The sequence below is a fragment of the Mastacembelus armatus genome, chromosome 24, assembly GCF_900324485.2.
Source record: "Mastacembelus armatus chromosome 24, fMasArm1.2, whole genome shotgun sequence".
NCBI lineage: Eukaryota > Metazoa > Chordata > Actinopteri > Synbranchiformes > Mastacembelidae > Mastacembelus > Mastacembelus armatus.
Genome location: NC_046656.1, coordinates 14,833,004 through 14,855,902, shown reverse-complemented (window position 1 = coordinate 14,855,902; position 22,899 = coordinate 14,833,004). Strand labels below are relative to the sequence as shown.

The following is a 22,899-nucleotide window of genomic DNA, read 5'->3' as shown; positions in this document are numbered from 1 at the left end:
TTAATGATTTCCTTTTTATGTTTAATGAGGGAATTCAATCAGCTTTGTGTAAATTCCATCCACTGTTTCATTACTGAAACTTATCATACGTAAATGCAGGAAGAGAGAGAAAAGCAGCTTTATGAATACTAATTATCAGACTAGCCTGTTCAACTCTCTGGGTTATTCTTTTTCTTTGTTTCCCTCTCTCTCTATTCTCTGTTTATCCCTTGTGTCAGTGCTGTAGAAAAGTGAACAGGTTTTAGTTGGCTGCTCCATACTGACTTTACCAGGCCCTTGTCACACGCATTTCCAACTTCTATAGAAGATATATCCTGGCCTAGAATATTACGGTATATAACAAAGCCACTTTCCACCTCTAAGAATATCTGCCTTAGATATTATAAATATCAATATTGTAATTTCCATATTTGCCTTATTTTATAACAATTAAAGATCACTTGAAAAGTTGGTTTGTTATGAGTGGCTGCTGGGAGGAGAATAAGGAGGAGTGTAAGTGAGAGCTGCAAGTTTTAATTTGCTGCACCCCATCTTTCTTTCTTGGAAAATATTAACACATTCTCAACTTTGAAACACTTTCTTAGACTGATAAATTGATATTTTTTTATTAATTATTGAATTCATAATGTACCGTCCACTTAAATTGTACTGTCATTATATTTTGCAGCTCCCTCTGTTTAACATAAAATGTGCAACATTCATGCAGGGTTTAAACACAGGAACAGGTTTTATCATGACCACTTTAGTATATAGAGAAGTACCTAAGCAAAAGCTACACTCTTTAAATAGTTGTTCAAGCAACCTTTTGTTAAAACCCACATGATCTGATTAAATGTCTATTATCTGCTTTGTGAAATAGAATCTCCCCTAGGTGCATGCATTTTTATGGTGGGTGTGTTGGTTTCTGTTGTAGGTGAGTGGCCCCCTTTACAATATAAATCAATGTAGGAAACCATGACTTATAACTTGACAACTGGTGACTTTACAACTTAATATAATGACTGTTTTCATGCATACAAGTACCTGTGTTCATGACAAATGGCTGCAGACAAGAAAAGTAGCTGCGTGGAGCAGCTGTGTGAAAAGAGAGATCCTCACAGTGAGCAAAGCATCCTCATATTTAAAATAGGGATGGCCAAAGTGGACTTAAATTTAAAGCAGCCTGTTGAAGTGTAAATGAGTTAGTTTCCACTAGTGAATGTATCAGAAAATACCTATTTAAATGGGTTTTCCTGACCAAAAACCTCTGGAATGGATTTTTAAACAATCTTATAGTAAGCCACCTCAGCCCATATTTCTTCTCTCAGCCATTGACTGAAAGAAGACTGCAGATGGGGTGGATCTTTGGGGGAGGTTGAATTTCTTCCCTCTGTGCTCATTCCCCTGAGGAGCATATCTTCTTAGTCTCAGCTGCCAGCTGTACTGTCAGCTGTTTGCTTTGCTGGCAAGTTTGGCTGGATATTGCAGAAATTCAGTGAGTTTTTAATGTACTTGACTACATTTACTGCTTAACTCTGGCTTTTAGGGCTTCAATGTGTAATATTTAGAGTGATCTATTAGCAGGAATGGAATATAGTATTTATAAATATTTTGTCATTACTGTGTAATCACCAGAAAATATGAACGGTTTCATTTTCTTAATCTTAGAATGAGTCTCTTAAATCTACATAGAGCAGGTCTCCTTTCACAGAGGCAGCCATGTTGTGCTTAATGTGTTTACAGTAGCCCAGAACGGTCAAACCAAACACTGGCCCTAGACAGGGAGTCATGTTTTGCATTAAAGGTGACAGCCACCATATCCTACTTTGCGCTTGAGAAGAAAATACTATTGAGTTTTCAGATGGTACATATGAGGCCTGGATTTGGTCATGCACCATTCTTCACTGATTTATCTGAATTCATAATGTACCGTCCACTTAAATTGTACTGTCATTATATTTTGCAGCTCCCTCTGTTTAACATAAAATGTGCAACATTCATGCAGGGTTTAAACACAGGAACAGGTTTTATCATGACCACTTTAGTATATAGAGAAGTACCTAAGCAAAAGCTACACTATTTATTCCCAGATCCCAAAGTACTGTCTTAACAGAAAAGCAGCAAATTCGAACATTGAAATACACCCAACCAATGACTTTGGCAGACAACCAGACATAATTTTGATATGCTTTATCAAACATTATTATATTGTTTTTTTTTTTTTTTTTTTTTTACTCAAACAGTAAGTAAGAGCCAGAGATAATCAGATGAATTCAATCTGTTCGGAGGATTGTAATAATGTATTACACTTGTAAGGCTATTAAACACTGACAAAGTACAGTGTTTAATAGCTTTCCCCCAGTCTTTCTTTCATGTAAGCAGCTGCGCACTACAGGTTGTGCTCCTATTTGACAAAGTGTTGAAAAGATCAAGAAGCTGATTAAGTGAATGGGTAGAAAATGAATGCATACAAACAAATAAGAGAAATAGGTTTATTTTCAGAAATAGCGTTAATCTTTCTTATAGCTTGTAGATCAGAGGTCCCTGCAGAGGAGAACCACTGGTTGTAAGTAACCACAGTGCAGCACAGCATTGTAGAGAAAAGTTTCACAACCATATCTCCAAGAAGTGGCTTGACTGTGGCAGCAGAGATCATGGTGGAAACAGCAAAATCTGGTGTAAAAGGTCATTCACTTACTGCTTTGTTTTTGGCATTTCCTAATTTTCCCATTAGTCTCAGTTTTTAAGTTAGTGATGTTAGCAGTAGGTCCTGTGTAAAGACAAATGCATTTTGGTTATTTCACATGACATATTTACGTGTGTGGTTTTCTTGCTTTTCTCACTGGTGGAAAAATGTGATGTAACTAATCACAGTTTAGCAACACATAACTCAGCAACATCAATCAAAACATGACAGTTGTGTGGTTGTTTGCTTGTGCTGACAGGCCATTGTAAATCAAATCTAATCATGTCTAACCCACAGACTTTAATTTAGGTTTTGGCTCAGTCACTGGCATATAATGTTCTTACGTAAATACTTTAATTAAGCAGTGACTTGTATTTATTTTTTATTGATAGTTATTCCAAATGAAGTATAACTTCAGATGTTAAAAAACATCTGAAGACCATGAAGGTACACAGTTGTGTTAGGAGACTGAAAGTAGATTTTTTTTTTTTTTTTAAATTTTGGTGTCAGTACTAATAACTTGTGGAAGCATGAGTCTTGATTTTTAAATCAAAATGACAAATGTAAAATGAGAGGCTTTGCTTGAAATCATAAATGAATTGCACATTGATTAGGCAACTGAAGTGTAGACTGATTGTTGTTTCATCCTATGTCTAGAGTGCCATAGCAGCTTTTCATCATGGTGCAACAGTTTCAGTCACAAACAATATTTCATCCAAAAGCATTTGCCCTCTTGTCAACACAGCTCTGAAATATAGTTTGTCCCCCTCACATATGATCTGTCTAGTTACAGATAGGCTGACTGATAGTGACATTTCAGATGCAAGGTCGATAATACTGGGTAGAGTTGATTGATAAATTTAATAAACATGTTCTGTGTCCAGTGATGTCAGTAGCTATAGCACTACTCCCTGGCAAGACATCAAACCACAACATTTACAAGGGAACCTGGAGAGAAGAGGGAAAATTGATGATGTGAAGTTTTTTTTAAATTTTTTTTTTATATATATCCATCATCGTCCTCGATTGCTTTTTCCCTGTTGATTCTAATTATGGCGTGAGGAATGCAGCGTTTTGAAGAACAATATTAGTATTTTGTAAGGCAAGGCTTTTTCATCTGCAGTAGAATAGCTTCCTTTCCCTGAAGACTCAGTAGATTCACCCTGTTTGCTAAAATTAAATACAGCTAGAGGCGAATATGACTTCCATCTCTCCTCCTGTCATTTCGACTTTCTCTTTATCTTTTTGCACTCAGCTCAGCTGTCTATGACCAGCATATTGCTATTGAGACCCACATACAGGAACAGGTACATCTCTAAGTGGGCCTAGAGTGGGTCAGTTCCTGATGTGACATTGTCAGTTTGTGAACAGACAGTCAGCATGCTACACTAAAGGAGAGCATATGGAGTATACATAGAAACAAACATAGTGGGAGTGAAAATATCAGATGTCAAAATGTCTTTATTTTATTTAAATGCTCAAGTTCAAGAATACTTGGAATTATTAAGACCTCCTTCTCTAACTTTTACATTTTCTGTTTTTCCATTCAAATCTCAGTGACCAGAATGGTGAATATGTGAATTGCCCCTTGGAAGACAAATTATTATCTTCTCCAGATCCCTGCGATCTCATTTGGGTTGTAGTGCTAGTGAGTTGTCAGCCCAGCCTTAAGCTGTATCCTGTTAGACATTAGGGAATTTAATTTAATCTCATCCTCACTTGAGCCAGTGAGCCAGAGGTGAAGTTTGTACCAAGGCTTTATAATGGAACCCAGTTGTATTTTTTTTTTCTTCCCTTTTTCTTTTTTCTTGTCTTTTTTCCAAGGACACAGAAAAGATTTCTGACACAATAAAGACAAAGTCAACAAATATATTTTTTTTTATCTAAATGGATTTCTTTGGAATAATCTGGTATTAAGCCTCCCTTATTGCAGTTACAGACACTGCTCTAACTCAGAAGCCACAAAAGATTTCTTACAGCTCCAACAATGACTACAGGTTTTTCTAGCACCAACATTGTGTGTACAGTATGTGCCCCCTGATTGAAAATTGTGGTGTTTTGTCTGTATGGTTTCCTCGGTGGTTCTCTTGTGTTACTAACAATGTTGGCAGTCCACTGGCAAGAGAGCTCACAGCTGAAACACAGGCCCTCCTTGCCTCTCGTTGGAGCCAAGGGCCAGCATGGGAAGGCACTTTTATGTTTAACCAACCAGAAATCTCCCTGTGGGAGATGTGTGTGTGTGTGTGTGTGTGTTTTTGCACATCTGTGTCTACGGATGTGGGTATGAGTCTGTGAACTAAGATGGCACCTCTTGTTGGTCTAAACTTTGAGCTGTTTCAGAGGAAAAATCTTAAGACCATTAAACAGATCGGATCGTGCTGAAAAAACAGTTTAACACATAACTGACACACGAGATAAAAGGACAGAAGAATATAAATAATACTTCTACTAAAAGTATTTATTTTTAATTATATTACCCAGATAAATCTGCAGACCTGACGTATTGGTCGATATTAACGTTTTGCTAATCAGTGTCAGTGTTTATATCCATCAATAAGTAACAAGAGATGGCTGTACTGAGTCAAAGAAAAATATGCATGACATGTGAGATGCTGAAAGCAGATCATTCATGGCATCTTTGTAAAATGACTGAAATGAATTAACTGGTTATTAAAATAGCTGAAAAAGCAAAGAACACAGTGATGCATTAATTTTTTTGTAACCGCAATTGTGGGCACCTATTGTGTATCACAAAAATGGATCACTATTTATACTTGTAGTGGAATACAAATTACCAATTTTGGTTTCTAAAAATCAATATGTAATGTTGAAATGAGCTCCAAGTTTGACTTCTCTTGTCTAATTAGGGTAAAAACAGTTCATCATATAAAATTGATTGAGGTAGAGCTATTTGGTGAAATAATAAAACCACGTATGATTAAATAGTTTTGGATTTTCTTTTGTCCTTTTCTGTTTTTGCTCACATTCCTCCCTTTGCTGCTTGGGGTTAGCTAATTTATGTTTTACTTTCACAGCCTGTTAAGACTTTTTATTTGCTGGACTGTTGGATGGATCCATAGCTACAGGCAGTGTGAGGAAATAAAAGGCCTGTATCTCCTGATACACACAAGGCTTTGCAGTGGAGGTTATCTTCTTGGCCCTGCCTGTGGTGCTTTAAAAGGCCGTTAGATGAATGGCAGGCTTTGACACCGATGCTGCCAGTGTTTTCTGATGGTTTCTTTTCATCCTGTTGTTTTCCCCCCGTGTCTCTTGTGGCCTTTCTCCATGCCAGCTCCTTGGAGGGATGCCGAAGGTCCTTCCATTACTTTGCTTAAGTGACACTAGAAATACCTGGACAGAATAAACGTTGAACTGAGGTCTCTTCCGGTGTAGTTACACTTGACCTTCAAATATGTCTTATGTACATGTTGCACCCTAATGAAAATCAATAGTTGCAGTCAGGTTAAAGTAGCACAATGATCATAGTAGTCTCAAATTGTTATACTTCAGGTGTTATTGTTGTTTCAGTTACCATGTTTCCAGGTCTTTTTGAGGAGACTTTAAATACATCACTGCATTTATGTGTTTTTTATATTTTTTAATTATTGCTCCAGACACAGGCTTTTGTGGTCCAAACCACACTGATCTTTACTGTTGAGTGAAAAGTGTCATTGTGTTTGTCTTTAGCACTAAGCATTCTCTATGAAATTGATTTGGTTGTGGAGTTGTTTAGGTTTAAATCCAGCACAGATGTCTATTTAACTATGGTCTATTATAACATGAAATGTCTCCCAGCAGGTTTTTCCAATGGCTTCAACTTTGTCTTTGATTTCAACATGAGAGTGCAACCATTACAGCTGATTTAACTTAAATTCTGTCTTAAGAATTATTAAGGTGCTCTGTGCATCCAGTAATACTTCACTAATTTTCACCTCTTTTGTGGCAGGGTAAGGGCATGAGTGTGATTTCTAAAGACACTAAAAGGATAAGTATGTACATACTTAGAGATATAGGTCCAAATGCAAATAGAGAGTGATTCTAAAGTAAGATTTATTGCTTTTACTAGTGGGGACACTTTTTCTAGTTTTGGGCATTTTGCCTTTATTCAACAGCAGATCACGGAGAGGCAGACAGGAAACAGGAGGACATGGGGACACTTCTAATATTGAGAGGGAGGTAAGAAGGTCCATACAGACCTAGAGGGAGATTTTAGTTTTAAAAAGTGCAAGATGTAAGGTGGGCCCAGTCCCTGGAGTGACATTAAAAAAAAGTAAGATTTTAAAATCAATTCTAAACTCTGTAGGAAGCCAATAAAGAAAGGCCAGCACAAGAGTAATGTATCAGTTGAGCAGTAGCGCATTAAAGGATGTCCATCTATACAGGAAATAAAGCTCTACAAACTTTTGGCTTAACAGCATTGCTCATGTTTTTCATTTATTTTCAATATGTTATTTATTTTTTCAGATTACTGTGAAAAGCGTGTACTTATTAGGGTTCAGGGTTCATACAGCAGTACTAAGGAGCATAAAGAACTGAAAATTGAATTTCACAAAAAAGAAATCTATGAATGTAAACACTACAGTGAAGTTTAAATTGCATCCACTTTTGCTGGAGGTCTTTGAGGACCATGATGGGAAAGGACATAAACTGCATGATATTTAAATGAAAAAGTAATATAAGCCAGTAAAACTGGTTGAACTCCAGTGAGGTAAAATACATGATGTCATTGTCTTGCAGTTTGGTGAATTAGGCATGTAAACATCACTGGTGTTTTGCAGCCATCAAAGCCAAATGCAGCATTTCTTCTTGGTTACTCCCTCATTACTATGTCATACCAAATTTGTTTCAGCTTCCTGTCTTCTGCCAGCCTTAAAATGTCACTAGCATGGCTAAAAATATTATAATAAATATCAGTGCACCAGTCAAGAAGGCTAATGTTTTTAGCTGTCTTTCTATTTCCAGATAAGTCATTAAGTGGGTTATATAATTTGACATTGAGTCCTAGTCTGCAGCTTGAGCCCACACACAGCATTATGTGTGTGTCTGAATCAGATATTCAATCTCTGTAATAGAAATGGATGAAGTAATTCTGCTCTGGCCTTCCCTCAGGTTTTTGTGTTGTGTGTATCTGTGCGTGAGGAAGGAGGTGGGGTTGTATTTGGTTGTGTATGGAATGATGTAAATCACCGTCTCACAATGAGGTAGATGGGAGACAGACAAGGGAGCATGGCAGCCTGTAGTGGAGGTATCCATCACATGAATACACACAAACACACACACACCTTGCAGCCCTGTGTTTTAGGAGCTCATCTCCTGAGCTTTCCTTTTAGAATCTTGAGTCTACATCCATATTAATTACTCACACACACACTCACATATACTAAACAACATGTCTATTCACCAGAGCCTTGAAATCCCTTAAGGCTTAGAACAACAAACTGCATCAGCACCACCCATCTTCCTGATCATGAACAAAAACACACCTAAATACACACTCACAGACACAAGCACATGCACACAATCTCATGCACACTCCCTGAGTCCACCCGGGTCCTGGAAAGTTCCCACGCCTGAATAAATGAAGCAGCCAAAGAAGTATTAGCAGTGAAACTCTCCAGCTTAAACTTGGAGTCACCTTCTTTGCATTTTGTATTTGGTGTAATATTATGATTTGGCTTTAAATCCTTTCTTTCTGTGTCAGTCTCAGATTTTCAACACACGCACACACACACACACACACACACACACACACACACACACACACACACACACACACACACACACACACACACAAAGTGAAGCGTGATATTGCCTTTCAGTGTAACCTTGACAAAAACTGTTGACGCTTGAGTATCTGGCAACAGAAGCCAAGAGGTTAATACACTTTGGGAATGTGTATGTGTGTGATTGTGCGTGCCTATGATAACATGATTAGCCAAAGGCTTAGCCATCACTTTCCCTCACCTCCCCTCTGTGACCTTTCAAAAAATACAGTGAAGACTCAACATTGAGGCAGTAGTTGGGGATAAATAGGATCACCAGCAGGGCTGAGGGGCTGAAATCTGGATCAAATTGTAGGATTAAGGATTAGACCTAGAGTTTGCATTGCGTTAACATTATGATATGAGACATGCTGGGAGCTTGTTGTATTTTCACAGCATTTCTGGGGTGAAAAAGGCAGTGAGCTAAGGAAAGAAATTCAGGAAGGGATTTTTTTTTTTTTTTTTTTTTTAAGACAATTATCATAAGATGAGAGCAGCCTTCAAGTTTTTTTTGTAATATCAGTGACACTTTGACTGGTGTCAGTCTTTTGAAGGCTGAGGCTGTTATTTTTGAATTAAAGCTGCTGAGTCAGTCTTTAGTTCCAATATTCATTTATCTCCACCAGTAAAGCTGAAAAGACATTATATTTACAGCTCTGTCTGTTTTTTTGGCTGCCTACTTTAAAAACACTGCAGGAAAGCTCATAAAGTGTGGTGCTCACTAAAAAAGGTTAACAACATATTGCTTGAGTTACTTAAAATTTGTCAGCTACCTGGTGCTGATATTTGTGCAGTTAAAGTATTGTGTTTTAGTCATACTTAATCATTATGCTGTGTTCATTTGCTGATGAGAAGGTCTGTGAGCATAAGCACAGAACTTCCCTCCAAATAAAAAATACATACAATGTCTCATACATGGGGTGTCTACCAAAATTTTAGCAGCTGATGTGACCAGGATTTTTAGTTGTTAGCCTAGAACATTATTTCCAGTGACTGAATCTTACTCAAGAAACATGCCTGTGTGTTTTGAGAAGAAACTTGACTGATGATGGAAGGCAAACAGGAGTTCCTCAGGCGATGCATCCCAGAGTCTGGAAACTTTAACAAAAGCTCTGTCACATCTACTTATGAGCCTCAATAAGGGAATAGCCAGAAGACCCTTGGTAGAGCATCTCAGAATGTGATCTGGCTTATTAGGTATGAGTTGATCAAAAATAGAATTTAGATCATGTGTTCATTTAGCTTTGGGTGTTATTAATAAAGTTGTAAAAGTTAACTCTAAAAAGATCAAGTAGCTGATGAAGAGATGCTAAGATCTCTAATAAAACTCAGGATTTAAGCTGAAAAACGGGATGTTCTTGCTTCCTTAACCTTAACATCAGCTAAGGTGCAAGAAAAACCCACACTAAAACCATCTAAATTTTGGACTGTGTAAGGGTTGGGAGATCTGAGCAACAGTAAAAGGAAGATATAAAAGCTTCATCAGCGAGTTACGTGCTGGAAGGCAGAACCAAATGTTGAGGTCTTGCATTGTGCTCATATTAAGTGCATGATATAATTTACATCGTGTACATTTACTTCTCTTTGCTTTGGCTCAACTTCCTTTGTTTCTACAACAAACACACCCAACAACCCACAGATTTTAATTATAGTCTCTAAATTCTGTTTATATTACTTACTTTAAATATAAGAACTGGTTAAACAGGTGATTGATTAAAACTTGTAAAGCCTTTCATAAGCATGTGAGCACAAGGTTATTATTAATTTAATAATGGTAATAATAATTTGTAATAAATAAAAATAAATGTATGGTGTTCAGTACTGTAGCTACAGTATATCAAATCAGAAATGTATGAAACATCCATTAAAAACCTGTAGCCTTTATTGAAGGTGTTTAAAACTGCAGCAGACAATAGTGAGAAAAAAATGAATGTACAAAAAGTAATAAATTATCCAAAAAAACATGACTATATTGCATCACATTACATATTCTTCATCAGAAATATGACAAATACAGATGGGCAAGAGATTCAAAGGGATTACGGTGGGCTTATTGCTTAATCCCTGTTTTTGTCACAGGAGCATATTAACATACATACAGTTAAATTGCTACTCCACCCACTGTTTACAGATTCTAAATATAATGTATACTCTTGAACGAAGTTAGAATAAGTAGGGATTGTGTTTGCATTTTAACCTCTGTCGACACAATCGGGAGCTGGGCGTGAGTGCAAGAAAAAGCAACATCACATTTGTCAATCACTCTTCACTCAATCACTGACGCACACACCCACATCGCAGATTACAGCGCCATCTTTGCTGCCTGATTGCTAGAAGTGAAGGTTATTTTGTTCTGAACAACCAAAGAATGCATAATTTTTCTTGTTTGACACACACACACACACACACACACACACACACACACACAATGCAGTGTAGGAAGAGGGAGTGCAGTAAGTTAGTGTTATTTTTGACCCGTTGTGCACAGTAAGAAACAACTAATGTTTGTTTTAGCACTGCCTCAGTAGAATAACACTTGGTACATGACAGTTTATTGGATAGGATAAACAGGACTATGAGCTTTTGCAATATGTCTATGGTTGTGATCAATGAAGCCTGAAGGTCTTCTGATTTTTTTTTTTTTTTTTTAAATTCATCTGTCATTGCCTCATTTTATAATTGAGAGGAGAACTCAAAAGAGGACAAAACGGACATGCGAGTGGCTGAGGACACAAACAAAGGGAGGAAAGAAAGGTACTGAAGAGAAAGAACCAAATTAAAAATGAATGGAAGGGTTTTAGAGGAAACTCTTAAATATGAAGGAAAGCAATGGATGATAGCTCTTTAGAGACGGCGGATGTAGGAAAAGGAACGACTGGATGGATTTTGTTTTATGGCAGACAGGAAGTTAGGGACAGATACTGTTAAATTAATTTTAGACCTTCAGTCTGCCATCTATCCTTATTTTCTGTCTGGGAGCAGCAAGGTAATGGTTCTTGTCTCCTGAGGACACCAGCTCTGTCATTTTTTATCTGTCTACTCATTTCTCCCTTTTCTATGTTCTGCTTTATAGATTATGTCAAAAATGGAGAGCTTCATCTTCTTGTCTTTCAGTACCATATGACAGCCTCAACAGGACTGTGCTGCAGGTTTTGCCCTACATTAAATTCTTAAATGATCACAGCTACTAAAAATATCTTTCAGTCATCCTTTGGGACTAGTTAGCCAGATAAATGTCGAATTTGTGTTTCTTCAGTCATGGTCTTGAATTCATGGTCTCAGTTTTTTTTTAGCAGCACTTTGACACAACCTCAAGGCGCTTGGACAAGCTATTTTTGGCGTGCAAGTCTAGTTTTCTTCACTCTGTCCCTGTTGTCAGTCACTTAAACATCTTGCGCATCGTCTCTGACATGCAACACTGGCAAGAACAAGACAAAAGTCACCATCGCAAAAAGAAATGGCAGCTCCAAAGGGGAGCTCCAAGTTCTTGTCGCAGTACATTTAGGGGATGCTGGTAGCAACTTCAAAAAGCAGAGTGAACACATGGCAGAAGGAGACAGATCCCCACTCAAAGACAACAATAATGTGCTTTTGCCAGAATTACTGAATAGAAATGTGACAGGCCAAGGTAAAAAAAAAAACTGTAAAAGTGGTATCCAAGTATGACAAGAAGATGGTGTCTGTTGTTTGCACCTTTCAGCATGAAAATAGTTGAAGAAGCATTTAGGGCTGCATCTACCGATTATTTATATTATCATTCAGACGTAGGCCTTAAACCTTTTACATGGAACAGGACACACACTAATAGTTTGATCACAGTAGTTGTTGCTGTGGGTGGTAGCACTGATACTTGTGGTTTTCTAGAAATAACTTTTAGAAATGTAAGAGTTCTCCACCCTGTCAAGCCTACCACCTGCCTTCATGAAGTTCTCTATTCCCCTGCTGCTCCTTTACAGAAGCATCTCAGAGCTTGTCCTCCTGCACTACCACTCACATTTTACAGAAGCATGCCCTCTGCTGAGCCATCTGCTACCTCACTATGCTCGTAGTCGCCAACAGAAACAAAATCTCTCGCAACACTTAAGTCACCTCCAAGATCATTGGATATGCTCTTCCAGCCTCAGAGACCTCAGATGAATCTGATCACAGTTTTTTTCTTTTTTTGGCTTTTCCATCTGGACATGGAAACAGAACCTGCTGATTTTAGCAGGTTTTTGGTGCCTTCTGCCACTGAGGCCCTGGACGAGTGTTCTCACAGATATCAGGATTCTTTTTTTTTTTTCTTTTTTTTTTATTAAAGCTCCAATCTGTGCCCAGTGTTATATGTGTGTTTCTTACATTTTATGCAATAAATGCATGAGAAGGTGAATAAAAGCTATACATGGATATATAATACACTTTAGAGGTTTGTACTCCATCTCGGGCCAAGACTTGGAAATGAACTTGTTGGATTAGCACCTATATACAAAAAATATTTGTATCTGTTGACTTGAGATCAAAATCATCTTCACACCTAGTTCCAGTTGACCGGTTTGTCAACTCACAGGGGTGATTTAAAAGTAATAATAATAATTTCCAGTCACAGACTAAGCAGTCCTAGTTTTCAGTAAGGCTCTTTCCTTCATGTTGATGACTCAGCATTTGGTGTAATGGAAAGCTTTTAGCTGCCTGTGAATCCTCCCAGCATTTACACAGGGATATAAACCAGCAGGTTCACACAATATCAAACCAGCAGCTTTCTGGCTTTTATCTTGACTCTTTGAGCTTTATTATTATTTCAGTGTTTTTCAGACTGTTTTTCTTTCTACCTTAACTCCCTGTTCTCGCTCTGTATGTTGGCCTCCCATTGCTGATGTATTAATGTTTTCATTCTGGCTCCCTTACTTTGCTGTACTTTATTGTAGTTTTCTTTCAGTGTCCTCTTCAGCATTGTTGCATTTTCCTTTTCACCTCTAAATGGTCACAGTGGTCAAAGAGATGAGGTTTTATGCCTTTAACAAATAAGTGATAACTCGTAGCTTTGCTGAAGGCTCTGCGCTTGCTGTGCATGCTTAATATTTGTTGAGCTCTCTGACACAAACACGAACGAAGGTTTTTGGACTGCTTTTGGAATCGTTAGGGGACTGGGGAAATAACAGCACTGAAATAATGGTTTGTGTTTCTCAGTGTGTCTTCCCTCCTGCTATGAGGCTAATCACCAGAGATGAGCAATACTCCTGACGTTTCATCAGTGCCGATAATCGCTGCCCCACACCATCTGTCGAACAAAATAATTTATTCAACCTCCAAACATAACTCTTAACGTCTGCTGTTTATTCAGTGCTTTTTGAGTGAGACTGCTGCCAACACCTGTTGTCATTCATATAAAAGGAATGGTGTGACACGCTAGCTTTTAACATTTCAGTGAACTTCAGTAGAGTTTTTACTTATTTGGAAAAATTAACATGAGGCTTTTTTTTTATTCCAGAGTTCTTCCCAGCATTTCTCTTGAGAGATGATATGTAAAATAGACTAGAAAAATATGCAAGAATGTCTAGCATCTAATGTACAATAAGCATAATCCTTGTCTCTGTTCTTGCAGGAAGTATAAAAGGAGCGACGATTGTGGATGCTCTGGATACCCTCTACATCATGGAAATGTTTGAGGAGTTTGATGCTGCTACTGACTGGGTGGAAAAGAACCTCGACTTTAATGTGGTAAGTAACTGTCCCTGTGTGTATCTGTGTGCGACCTTGTGAAGATAAATATTCAGATTTAGCAAAACCTTTGACCTTCTGTCATAAACCGTAATTTAGTCACTAAAGCCTTGAATCACTGATCTCAGTAACAAATAGGAGCGTTAACCAGCAGAACTTTGTTCCATTTGGCACTTCCATTAACACAAATTCTGGTTAATGTGAACTTGTTGTGTAAGAGCAAACACCTTTTATGTACCAAAGACGTGATCATAATATAATTTAAAATATCTGAAAAAACAGGAGATGAAAAATATCCTGAAGATCCTGGCGGCCGTTGAGTGCAGCAATTCCTCAGCCTGACAAACTATAAACACTTCATTTATAGCTTGGCCATAAAACTTTCAACATTAGGTCAAACTTAATTGATTTCCAAAAATTCATCCCTGTCTTATGGCCTTTCTAAGCAGATGGAGCTGCTCATTTGTCCTGGAAATGGTTTAGTTGATGTCATGTGACTTCTTTCATTCACGTAAAAAAACAGCTACGCAAACTTCACAGCAACTGAGCAGCTCCGTCTGCTGAGGCCGATAAAACCAGGCTTTCATTTGGTACAGAATTACTTTGAGTATGAAAACATTGTTTCTGTTAAAATAGACACTCAGCAGCAGAGTGACATGAACTGATAAATTAGAGCGGTGGAAATGGGCTTCACACTGTGTGAGCTGTTGTAGTAGATACTGTAATTTCATCCTGTATTATTTTTTTTGTAATCATCCTTTACTAGTGGCCAGCCTTTATTTGTTAGTGCTAGGTGTGTCCCTGACAGTTATTTGATACTAGACCATTATCCATTTTTTGTATGCCAGCTTCTATATAAGACATTACAGTTTGACTCTTATGTTTTTGTTAAGCTGCTGTTTGTTTGTCTTGGTTTGAGTTTCCTCAAAGCAACGGCAATGTTTACCACTGCTAACTGACCTCCTGGATGTTAGGCTTTCCCAGTATCACATAAATGCAACATATAATACCTGTTGTCGTTAATCCCAAATCTAGATCACCATCTGTCTGCTGAGTTTCATCCAAATATGTTTATAATGTTAAGAGACAGACACACAGGGGTGAAAACATAATCTACTTCCAACTGACATGTAGTTTGTAGAGAGAAAAATTACTTATCAGGAAACAGCTGGATCATAGAAAAAAAACAGGGTTTGTGTATAGATTAAAAAAAACAGGTTTTTTATTGTCAGTATTAAAAGATATTGGTATTGTTTGAGGAAGTGATGTCTACAACAGTCTGTTTAGGTCAATGACAAGTCCATACTCCCATCACTTATCTTTATTTAAGTGTTTTCACTCCACATCACTCAGAGCAATAGAAGCACAGATTTTGCATGTAATAACTAAAAACACTTCAACTTTTTCAAAGGTCTTATTGAAGGACGTTTGCTTTCAAACAGGAATCCTAAGTGCTGTAAAAGTTTTACTGTAAGCTATTGAAATAGGGACAAATGTATGTTTATTGATGCTGGGTTTCAGAAAATGCATGAACGATAGGTTATGTATTATTATTGGGGCTTGTAATGGCTTCACTTAGCCATCTGACTATTGAAGCTGGGGCATTGATGTGTATTTATTTGAGTTACAAAGACACTAACTGCGAGCAGTATAATATAATAAAGCTAAATGTTATCCACTAAGGAAAAAAAAAAATTATTAAAAATGTATTTGGAAAAATCATTACAGTTCCAAGAAATGTAGTGAGCAGCACTCTATTTGTGTTTTTGGTACACTAACTCGTGCTCATAAGAAATGAACACATGATGATTAGTACAATTAAGCTATATTATAATAAACACAATAAGCACCGACTTGCTGGATGTTAATATTTTATGTGGTAAATGTATTCTTAATGACATGATATAAAACTGAATGTGATTTTCTGATGCTTGGAAGATTACATTCTAAGAAACAATTATCCAGGCTTCTAAATGGCTCTGCTAGAAATTCACAATTCACTTAATGTTTTATTGAAATCGTTTCTCTGAGATGTTTTCATTAAAACAGATTCCTGTCATTCTGACTCCACTAAATAAATGTGTCGGTTACAGAAAACCATGTGTAAATGAAGAATTCATATTTGGAAATCAAATCCATTTTAATAAGATATTGCACATGAGCATAAAAATCAACAGACGTTTGTGTGTGTGTGTGTGTGTGTGTGTGTGTGTGTGTGTGTGTGTGTGTGCGTGTGTGTGTGTACAGGAAATAACTGTATTGACTCTGATTCCTTTTCCACAGTGTTATCAGTAATACCCAGAGGCAAAGAGCCAAAAACATGTCTAATTGATCCATATATGACTCTATTACACAAATAATAATAAAAACATGGATGGATAAGTAGGAACAAATCAAACTGTCTGTGTTTGATAATAGCTTGCTGTCTCGGTGTTCCTGTTTTATCATTTTATTTGTCCAGTTTTAATGGGACTTGTTACTGGGTCCTGTTCAATGTTTATAGTGCTGTGACATCACTTTGCAGAGTTGCTCAGCATTTGCATATATACTTACAAGTACACAATGATACAGGTAAAACTTAAAAAAATTGAAAGTTGCATAAAAAAAAAAACTATTCAACTCTTCACTTTTATACCTCCTCCTGTCAGGGTGTATCTATTACCATTATCAGTTACTATCACCTGTAATGCTGACTGAAATATTCAGCTTGAAGCAGTACATTGTACATGGAAAATCTTTGAAAAGTAATGAAAAACAACAATTATACCAGGTACTGTTAGCAGTAGACATGTTTTCTGAAGGATATTAGGATATTATTATATCTGCTTAATGACATAGGCAAAAATGAACATGTATTTGAGTAAAACACACACTTTTCCCCTTTCTTTTGATGTTTGCCTTATTGTCAAACCACTCTCATTAGAATATGAAGAGCTCCTCATTAAAGGGAAACAGAAAAACTGTCTTTTCTTTTGTGCAGTGATTGCAAATGTGACCATGTTTATAGATTAATTTATAAGCTAATATAGATATCTTAACGGTATTTCATATATATATATATAATATAACGTATATCTAACGTGATATAAACCTCAAATGCTGTAGTTAATTATTCTTTCATGTCCTAAATGCTGTATGCTATCTAAAATTGTAGATTCTCAGTGTTTTAATTGCTTTTATTTACTTGTGGGAGTTTGCCACACCTGAATTTTCAGTTCCACTGCTCTGTGCATAATGCTGCCTTATTTACACTATTTGCCAGCAATTATCCTGTCACTCAAACAGCACTGTAACAGCAAGAGGCTGATCTGCTGTGTTCATTTCCTGCAGTAGCACAATGTGGAGATATAAAGCAACTTTTGGTACTTGACAGTTTGTGTATGTGTTTTACAGCAAGTGCATTGTAATAGGAATGCTTTAGGAACGCTGCCATTGTGAGACCACCTTGGAAAGGTTGAAAATGTCACAGAGGTTAGTTGTTGTATGGGTTTTCTTAAAATGGATTCTTTGTCCTTTAGTTTGACATATTTTGAATGAAACATTAAAAGAGAACAAAATGGGCTTGATCATATCTGACAGAATATGACAAATGATGTTGAAACGCAAAACAAGGACCGTTGCTGACTGAACTTTGAGTGACTCCAGTGAAGTAATCCAGGAAAGAAAGTCTGCATCCATGATGCAACTATGTGTACATTCTTAGAAAACATTAGTACCCTCTAAAGTGAAGGTGCAGTCATCTTTTGAGACAGAGTAAATAGAAAAGGTTGACAGATGGAAAGCTGGGATGGAGGGGATCCAGATATTGTCTTTGGGCAACATGTCTACATCAATGCAGCTGTCCCTAAGCAAAGTACAAAAGGTCTTAGTGGCTTTGACTTGTCAGTACATACATCAACACACTAAAATGACAGCACTGGCCAGTGGAAGAGCCAGTTTTACCATATTTCTGTGCTCCTTGTAACTGCTCTTTATATTATATTGTTGATGAAACTGTGGGGAGTAGCAAGGTAAATTAGATAAATCTCAGTGCTACAAAATCCAGCACAACATATAGCCATGGTCTGTCATCTTATACAAAAACAATACAGTTTGTAGTTTCCTGTGTATCAGTGTAGCTGAATTTATGTCTGTCTTGTTTTGGTTTTCCAATTAATCTGTACACCCCCAGTTAAATCGTACACATTAAAGCCGGTTTAAGGTACAAACAATAACCCTGAGTGATAACTTTTGAATGCAACGGCTAAAGGTTTTGTTTTTTTTTTCCTGCATCACAAAAACCTTATAGATCGGTAGCTCTAACACCTCACTCACTGCAGGCACCACACAGGTCAATGCCATTTATTTCTTTTCGAGCTGCTAACCAACACTTTTATATCTAATTGAAGAGAAAGAGTAAGAATACAGGGTTTATCTCACTCCTGAGATTTGCTCTGAAAAACAACTTGCACTTTAAGATATGATGAGTAAAACAGAAAGGCAACATTTCCTGTAATGGAAAAAAAATAATTAAAAAATGCAGGACTTTTTTCCCAAGTGTCACTGTAAGCTCTATGACTATACAGCTTTCCCATTGACACAACCATCCAGCTGCAAAAAAGATCATAAGATTCACTTTCATCTAAAGAGTTCCAGTTGGAAAATAATCTCATCTCCTCATATTGCTACAACCCTTAATTAGTTAGGGAATTAGCTAGGGAAATGCAATGCTTAGTCAGTTTTCTGTGTGCTTAATGGCTTAAATGTTGCAACATCAGGAGACTTGACTCCTTACATGTCATCTTTGTCAAGCCCTCAGGAATGAGATAATATCACACAACTGCTGACTTGGTGGGTCATTGTCCAACAGTTCAAGCAGTGATGGGTGCTAAATGCAGTCACGTAAAATGCTATATCAGGACAACTGTAAATGTTGGGAAATGGAAATCTTCCGATTAAGTAAAGTCTTACCCCAAATGTCTGAGTTCAGACCCCAACTAAAAGCAGCACATCACTAAAAAAAAACAGCAAGTTTCAAAGAACAAATAAGTAAAAAGGAACAGTTGGTTATGATCTCATCACTACAGTGTTTACTAAGAATATTTTCTTTGATAATTGTTCAGGGGGAATAAATAAAAATGAAAATGATCTTAAGTCGATAAAAATAATTCTGCGTTCCAATTAATACTGGTTAAACTTTCACCTACTCAGCTTATTAAAATGGTGTTGCTGAAAGACAGTAGGCAGTAGGAAGAAATAATATTGTTCTTTTTCTTCAGAGCGGCATGTGTGTTGTAGAGGTAATTATCCAGTTTTAATGAGAACAAATTAGCTACACAATCTAACTACTCAATCAGTCACCCAGAGTTAGGGAAAAATGACAGGACACATTTTGTCTGGCACATAATTTGTTTTTCCCACAGGACTGTCTGTTGTCCTATCTCTCGTCGACAGTAAGGACTTATGAGAGCTAAGCAAAAACAAAAACTTCATCTGATTTAGGAATCTGTTTATAAAGACATGCAGGGAGAGAGGGAAAGAGATGGAGCTTCACTGTTCAGCCGTAGAGACAAATGGCTTTACAAACGTAGAGTTTTTGTTATTATTTGTCCCATTCTCTCTGCCAAAAGCTGTCTAGAAATAGAGACATTGTATTTTTAGATGCAGCACAATTTTTTATCACTGTCAGCTAATGCAACATTTGCTAAAGATTTTTTTTTTTTTTTTTTTGGAGGGGATGTCACTGCCTTATGATAAATTGGAATGAGTGTGCTCTAAAAGGGACACCAGATTTTATTTTATTTATTTTTTTCTGAAAAACTGAACAAAAAAAGTTACTGATGAAACAAATGTCAGAATGACTTGAAGTGTGGCAAATACATTGATTGGTGTCTAAACGCTACCATGATATTAACCTGGAAGTTAAAAGTATATAACCAAATAACCTATAACAGACATTGGAATAATGACAAAATAATCAATCCACTTAAAATTTTACAGGTTGGTCAAACACTTTATTGTTACTGTACCTTTGGATTAGATTGTTGAAGTTTAGATCCAACAGAAATCTACAGCCATGGCTCTGTGAGGCTGTGCCCTGGTGCTTTGGGCATGCTGAGATACACAGTGACAGTGCTTACATGCTAATATTTAGAGTTAATGAGGTCATGTCAAGTTGAACAACTCTTACTTTATGAGCACACAAAAAAGTACTGCCTCACATTAAAAAAAACTACAAGCATGGCAGTGCGGGTACTTTCTTCACTGTCGCTCTTTTCTAATTTACACTCCGGACCAAAATGGTAGCCTGATCATCCATCATTGCCATCCCTACAGCTGCTCTGTTAGCATGAGTTAAAAGTTTTGTCTTGTGATAATTACCAAGCACCCACAGTTCAGGGTAAGAACAGGTGGAGCTCATGCAGCTGCAGGTATTCTGTCATTAATTTCACATTTTGTGAAAATGTTGCTACAGTTTTTTTTCCCTATTCGTAAAACACTTATGTTGCCACTAACTAATTCACAAGAGGACTCAACAAGGCCATATTTAATTTTATTCATTATCAAGTGTTGGCTGCATCAATCCAAAAATATCCATCTGGACTGTGAAAAGCCCTCCTCATCCTCCTCCTCGAGGCCAGGCACATTCTACTGATGAGCGTTACTCTCTCTAAGATGAGAAATATGCTGTAGATTGTTTTAGGTGTCAGTCATCTCATATTTCTTTGGTTTTGTCTTTGTTGCAGAATGCAGAAGTGTCTGTGTTCGAGGTGAACATCCGGTTTGTTGGAGGGCTGTTGTCTGCCTACTACCTGTCTGGGAAAGAGGTAAGGAACATACTGAAGCTTCCTGTGCTGTTTTCTCATAACACCACTTTGCTGCCTGTTGGCTGATTGATGAAATAGTTGGTACGGAGCAGATGTTTGACAGTGGAGATTTAGTGACTGAATGGATGACTTTATACACTCAGAATCATTAGTAATATCCCCTTTAAGTCTTCTAATTTACACAGCAATATAGATTGTTTTTCCCTGCACTTTGATATGACTCATGGGAGCCTACTGGTGGCAGAAGTAGTTTTATTTCTTTTTTTTTAATTTAAATCAGCACAGTAACACATTTCAGCTTTTTATGTGACAAAAACATAACCAAATATTCTAGATTTGAGCTTTTATGACACAATTTGTATTTTACTTATGATTTATAGACTCTACCAGACAAGTGTGACACTGACACATACTACATACTGGAGTGACAAACTACCAAACCTAAGTCACTGACATTCTGCTCTTCTGAAATGGTCTTGGACTTTCAGCTCATCTTTTATTTCTCGTCTCTAGCGTTCATTAACATTGTCCTGACTCATGTTTCACACGAAGCTGGGTATTTCACCAATATAGCATCAGATCTGAAATATGACTAGCTATCGGAACTCATCCTTATATGATCGTCTGTTCCTTCTCTTCCAGCACTGTTTTAAATTTACCAAAAACATTAGTAAATCTGGGGTTATTCAATAAGTAATAAGAGCCATGGTTTTACTGTCGTACTATTCAAAGAGTAAGATTTTTGTGGCAAAAGGAAAAGTGGAATTCCAACGACTGTAGGAGGCATAATATGTTTTACTGCTGAGAAATTATTGCTCTGGACTACCTTTATTCAGAAAAATGAGCATAGAGACATTCCGCAGGGCTTCTCGCTTTACTCATTGTGCTGGTCTTGTGTGTGTGTGTGTGTGTGTGTGAGGGTGTGTGAGGGTGTGTGAGGGTGTGTGAGGGTGTGTGTGCGTGTGTGTGCGTGTGTGTGCGTGTGTGAGGGTGTGTGTGTGTGTGTGTGTGTGTGTGTGTGTGTGTGTGTGTGTGTGAGAGAATCTCTTTAGTGACAAGAGGCTGTGAAAATGACATCAGCAGGGCATTATGCTGAGATTTTGTTCTGCTTTGTGAATGCAGTGGTTTTGTGTTAAACTCATGTTTCCTCAATACCTACCTTTCTTTCTCTTTTTTAATTATACGCATCAGTCTCTTAACAAATAAGGCCTCACCAAAGAATGGCTAACTCACCTGCACATCACCTGCAGAAAAGCCTAAAAATCCTAAGACCTGCAAAAATTTTTTTTTTTGTTTTTTCAAAAACTGGACGATCTTTATAGTTAATTTCGATTTTTAGACTCCAATTACCCTTTGGGATTTCACTCTGAGTGACTTTGATCTTGACTACTGTTGTTACATCTGCTGTAGTCTGTTCTTTAATACATATGCAGGTATGCAAAGCCCGTTTCCAAACTCAATGACTTCGGTGCTTACAGTAAGCACACAGAAAATTCAGAGAAACATTATTTCCTATTTGTCAAGTGCTAGGTGTCATAACAGCAATAAAAACTTACAGAGCAAACACTTCCTAAAACAACAGTGTAAGATGAGAAGTAGAAAGTGTGAAATACTTAACCAAATATCTCATCTTTGGAGTGTTTTCATTAGTTCTTCTAATCCAAAAAGAAATTGAAAGTTTCAAGTAATTATCGTTAGTGAGGGACCCTGACCTGAAGCTAGAGCAGAAGCCATTGATATGCATTTATGTACGATACCTAAAAAATGCAGTGGCATTTAATAGTAAATGATGAACAAATATTAAAAATGGAAAAGTGCTCTTAGTAAAATATCTTTAGTTTGCCAATATGACAATGACACTGAGCTTCCTGCATTGAATTTTATTGACGTACAACAAAAGCTGTTAAATGGGAAACAGCAACTTGCAGAATGTCTGAACTGAAAATCCCCTTCACCACTGGGAAATAGT

The 22,899-nt window shown here is 37.1% G+C and overlaps 1 protein-coding gene across 3 annotated transcripts in view; it reads left to right on the top strand.

Annotated features, from left to right (window-relative positions):
* The window catches only part of man1a1 (mannosidase, alpha, class 1A, member 1), a 106,113-nt gene that overhangs the window by 32,387 nt on the left and 50,827 nt on the right, over positions 1 to 22,899 (top strand). For all 3 annotated transcript variants that reach the window (XM_026318270.1, XM_026318269.1, XM_026318271.1), the window contains 2 exons: positions 14,009 to 14,124; positions 20,850 to 20,930. In XM_026318270.1, coding sequence (XP_026174055.1) covers positions 14,009 to 14,124; positions 20,850 to 20,930 — 197 coding nt within the window. The remainder of the gene's footprint in view (positions 1 to 14,008; positions 14,125 to 20,849; positions 20,931 to 22,899) is intronic.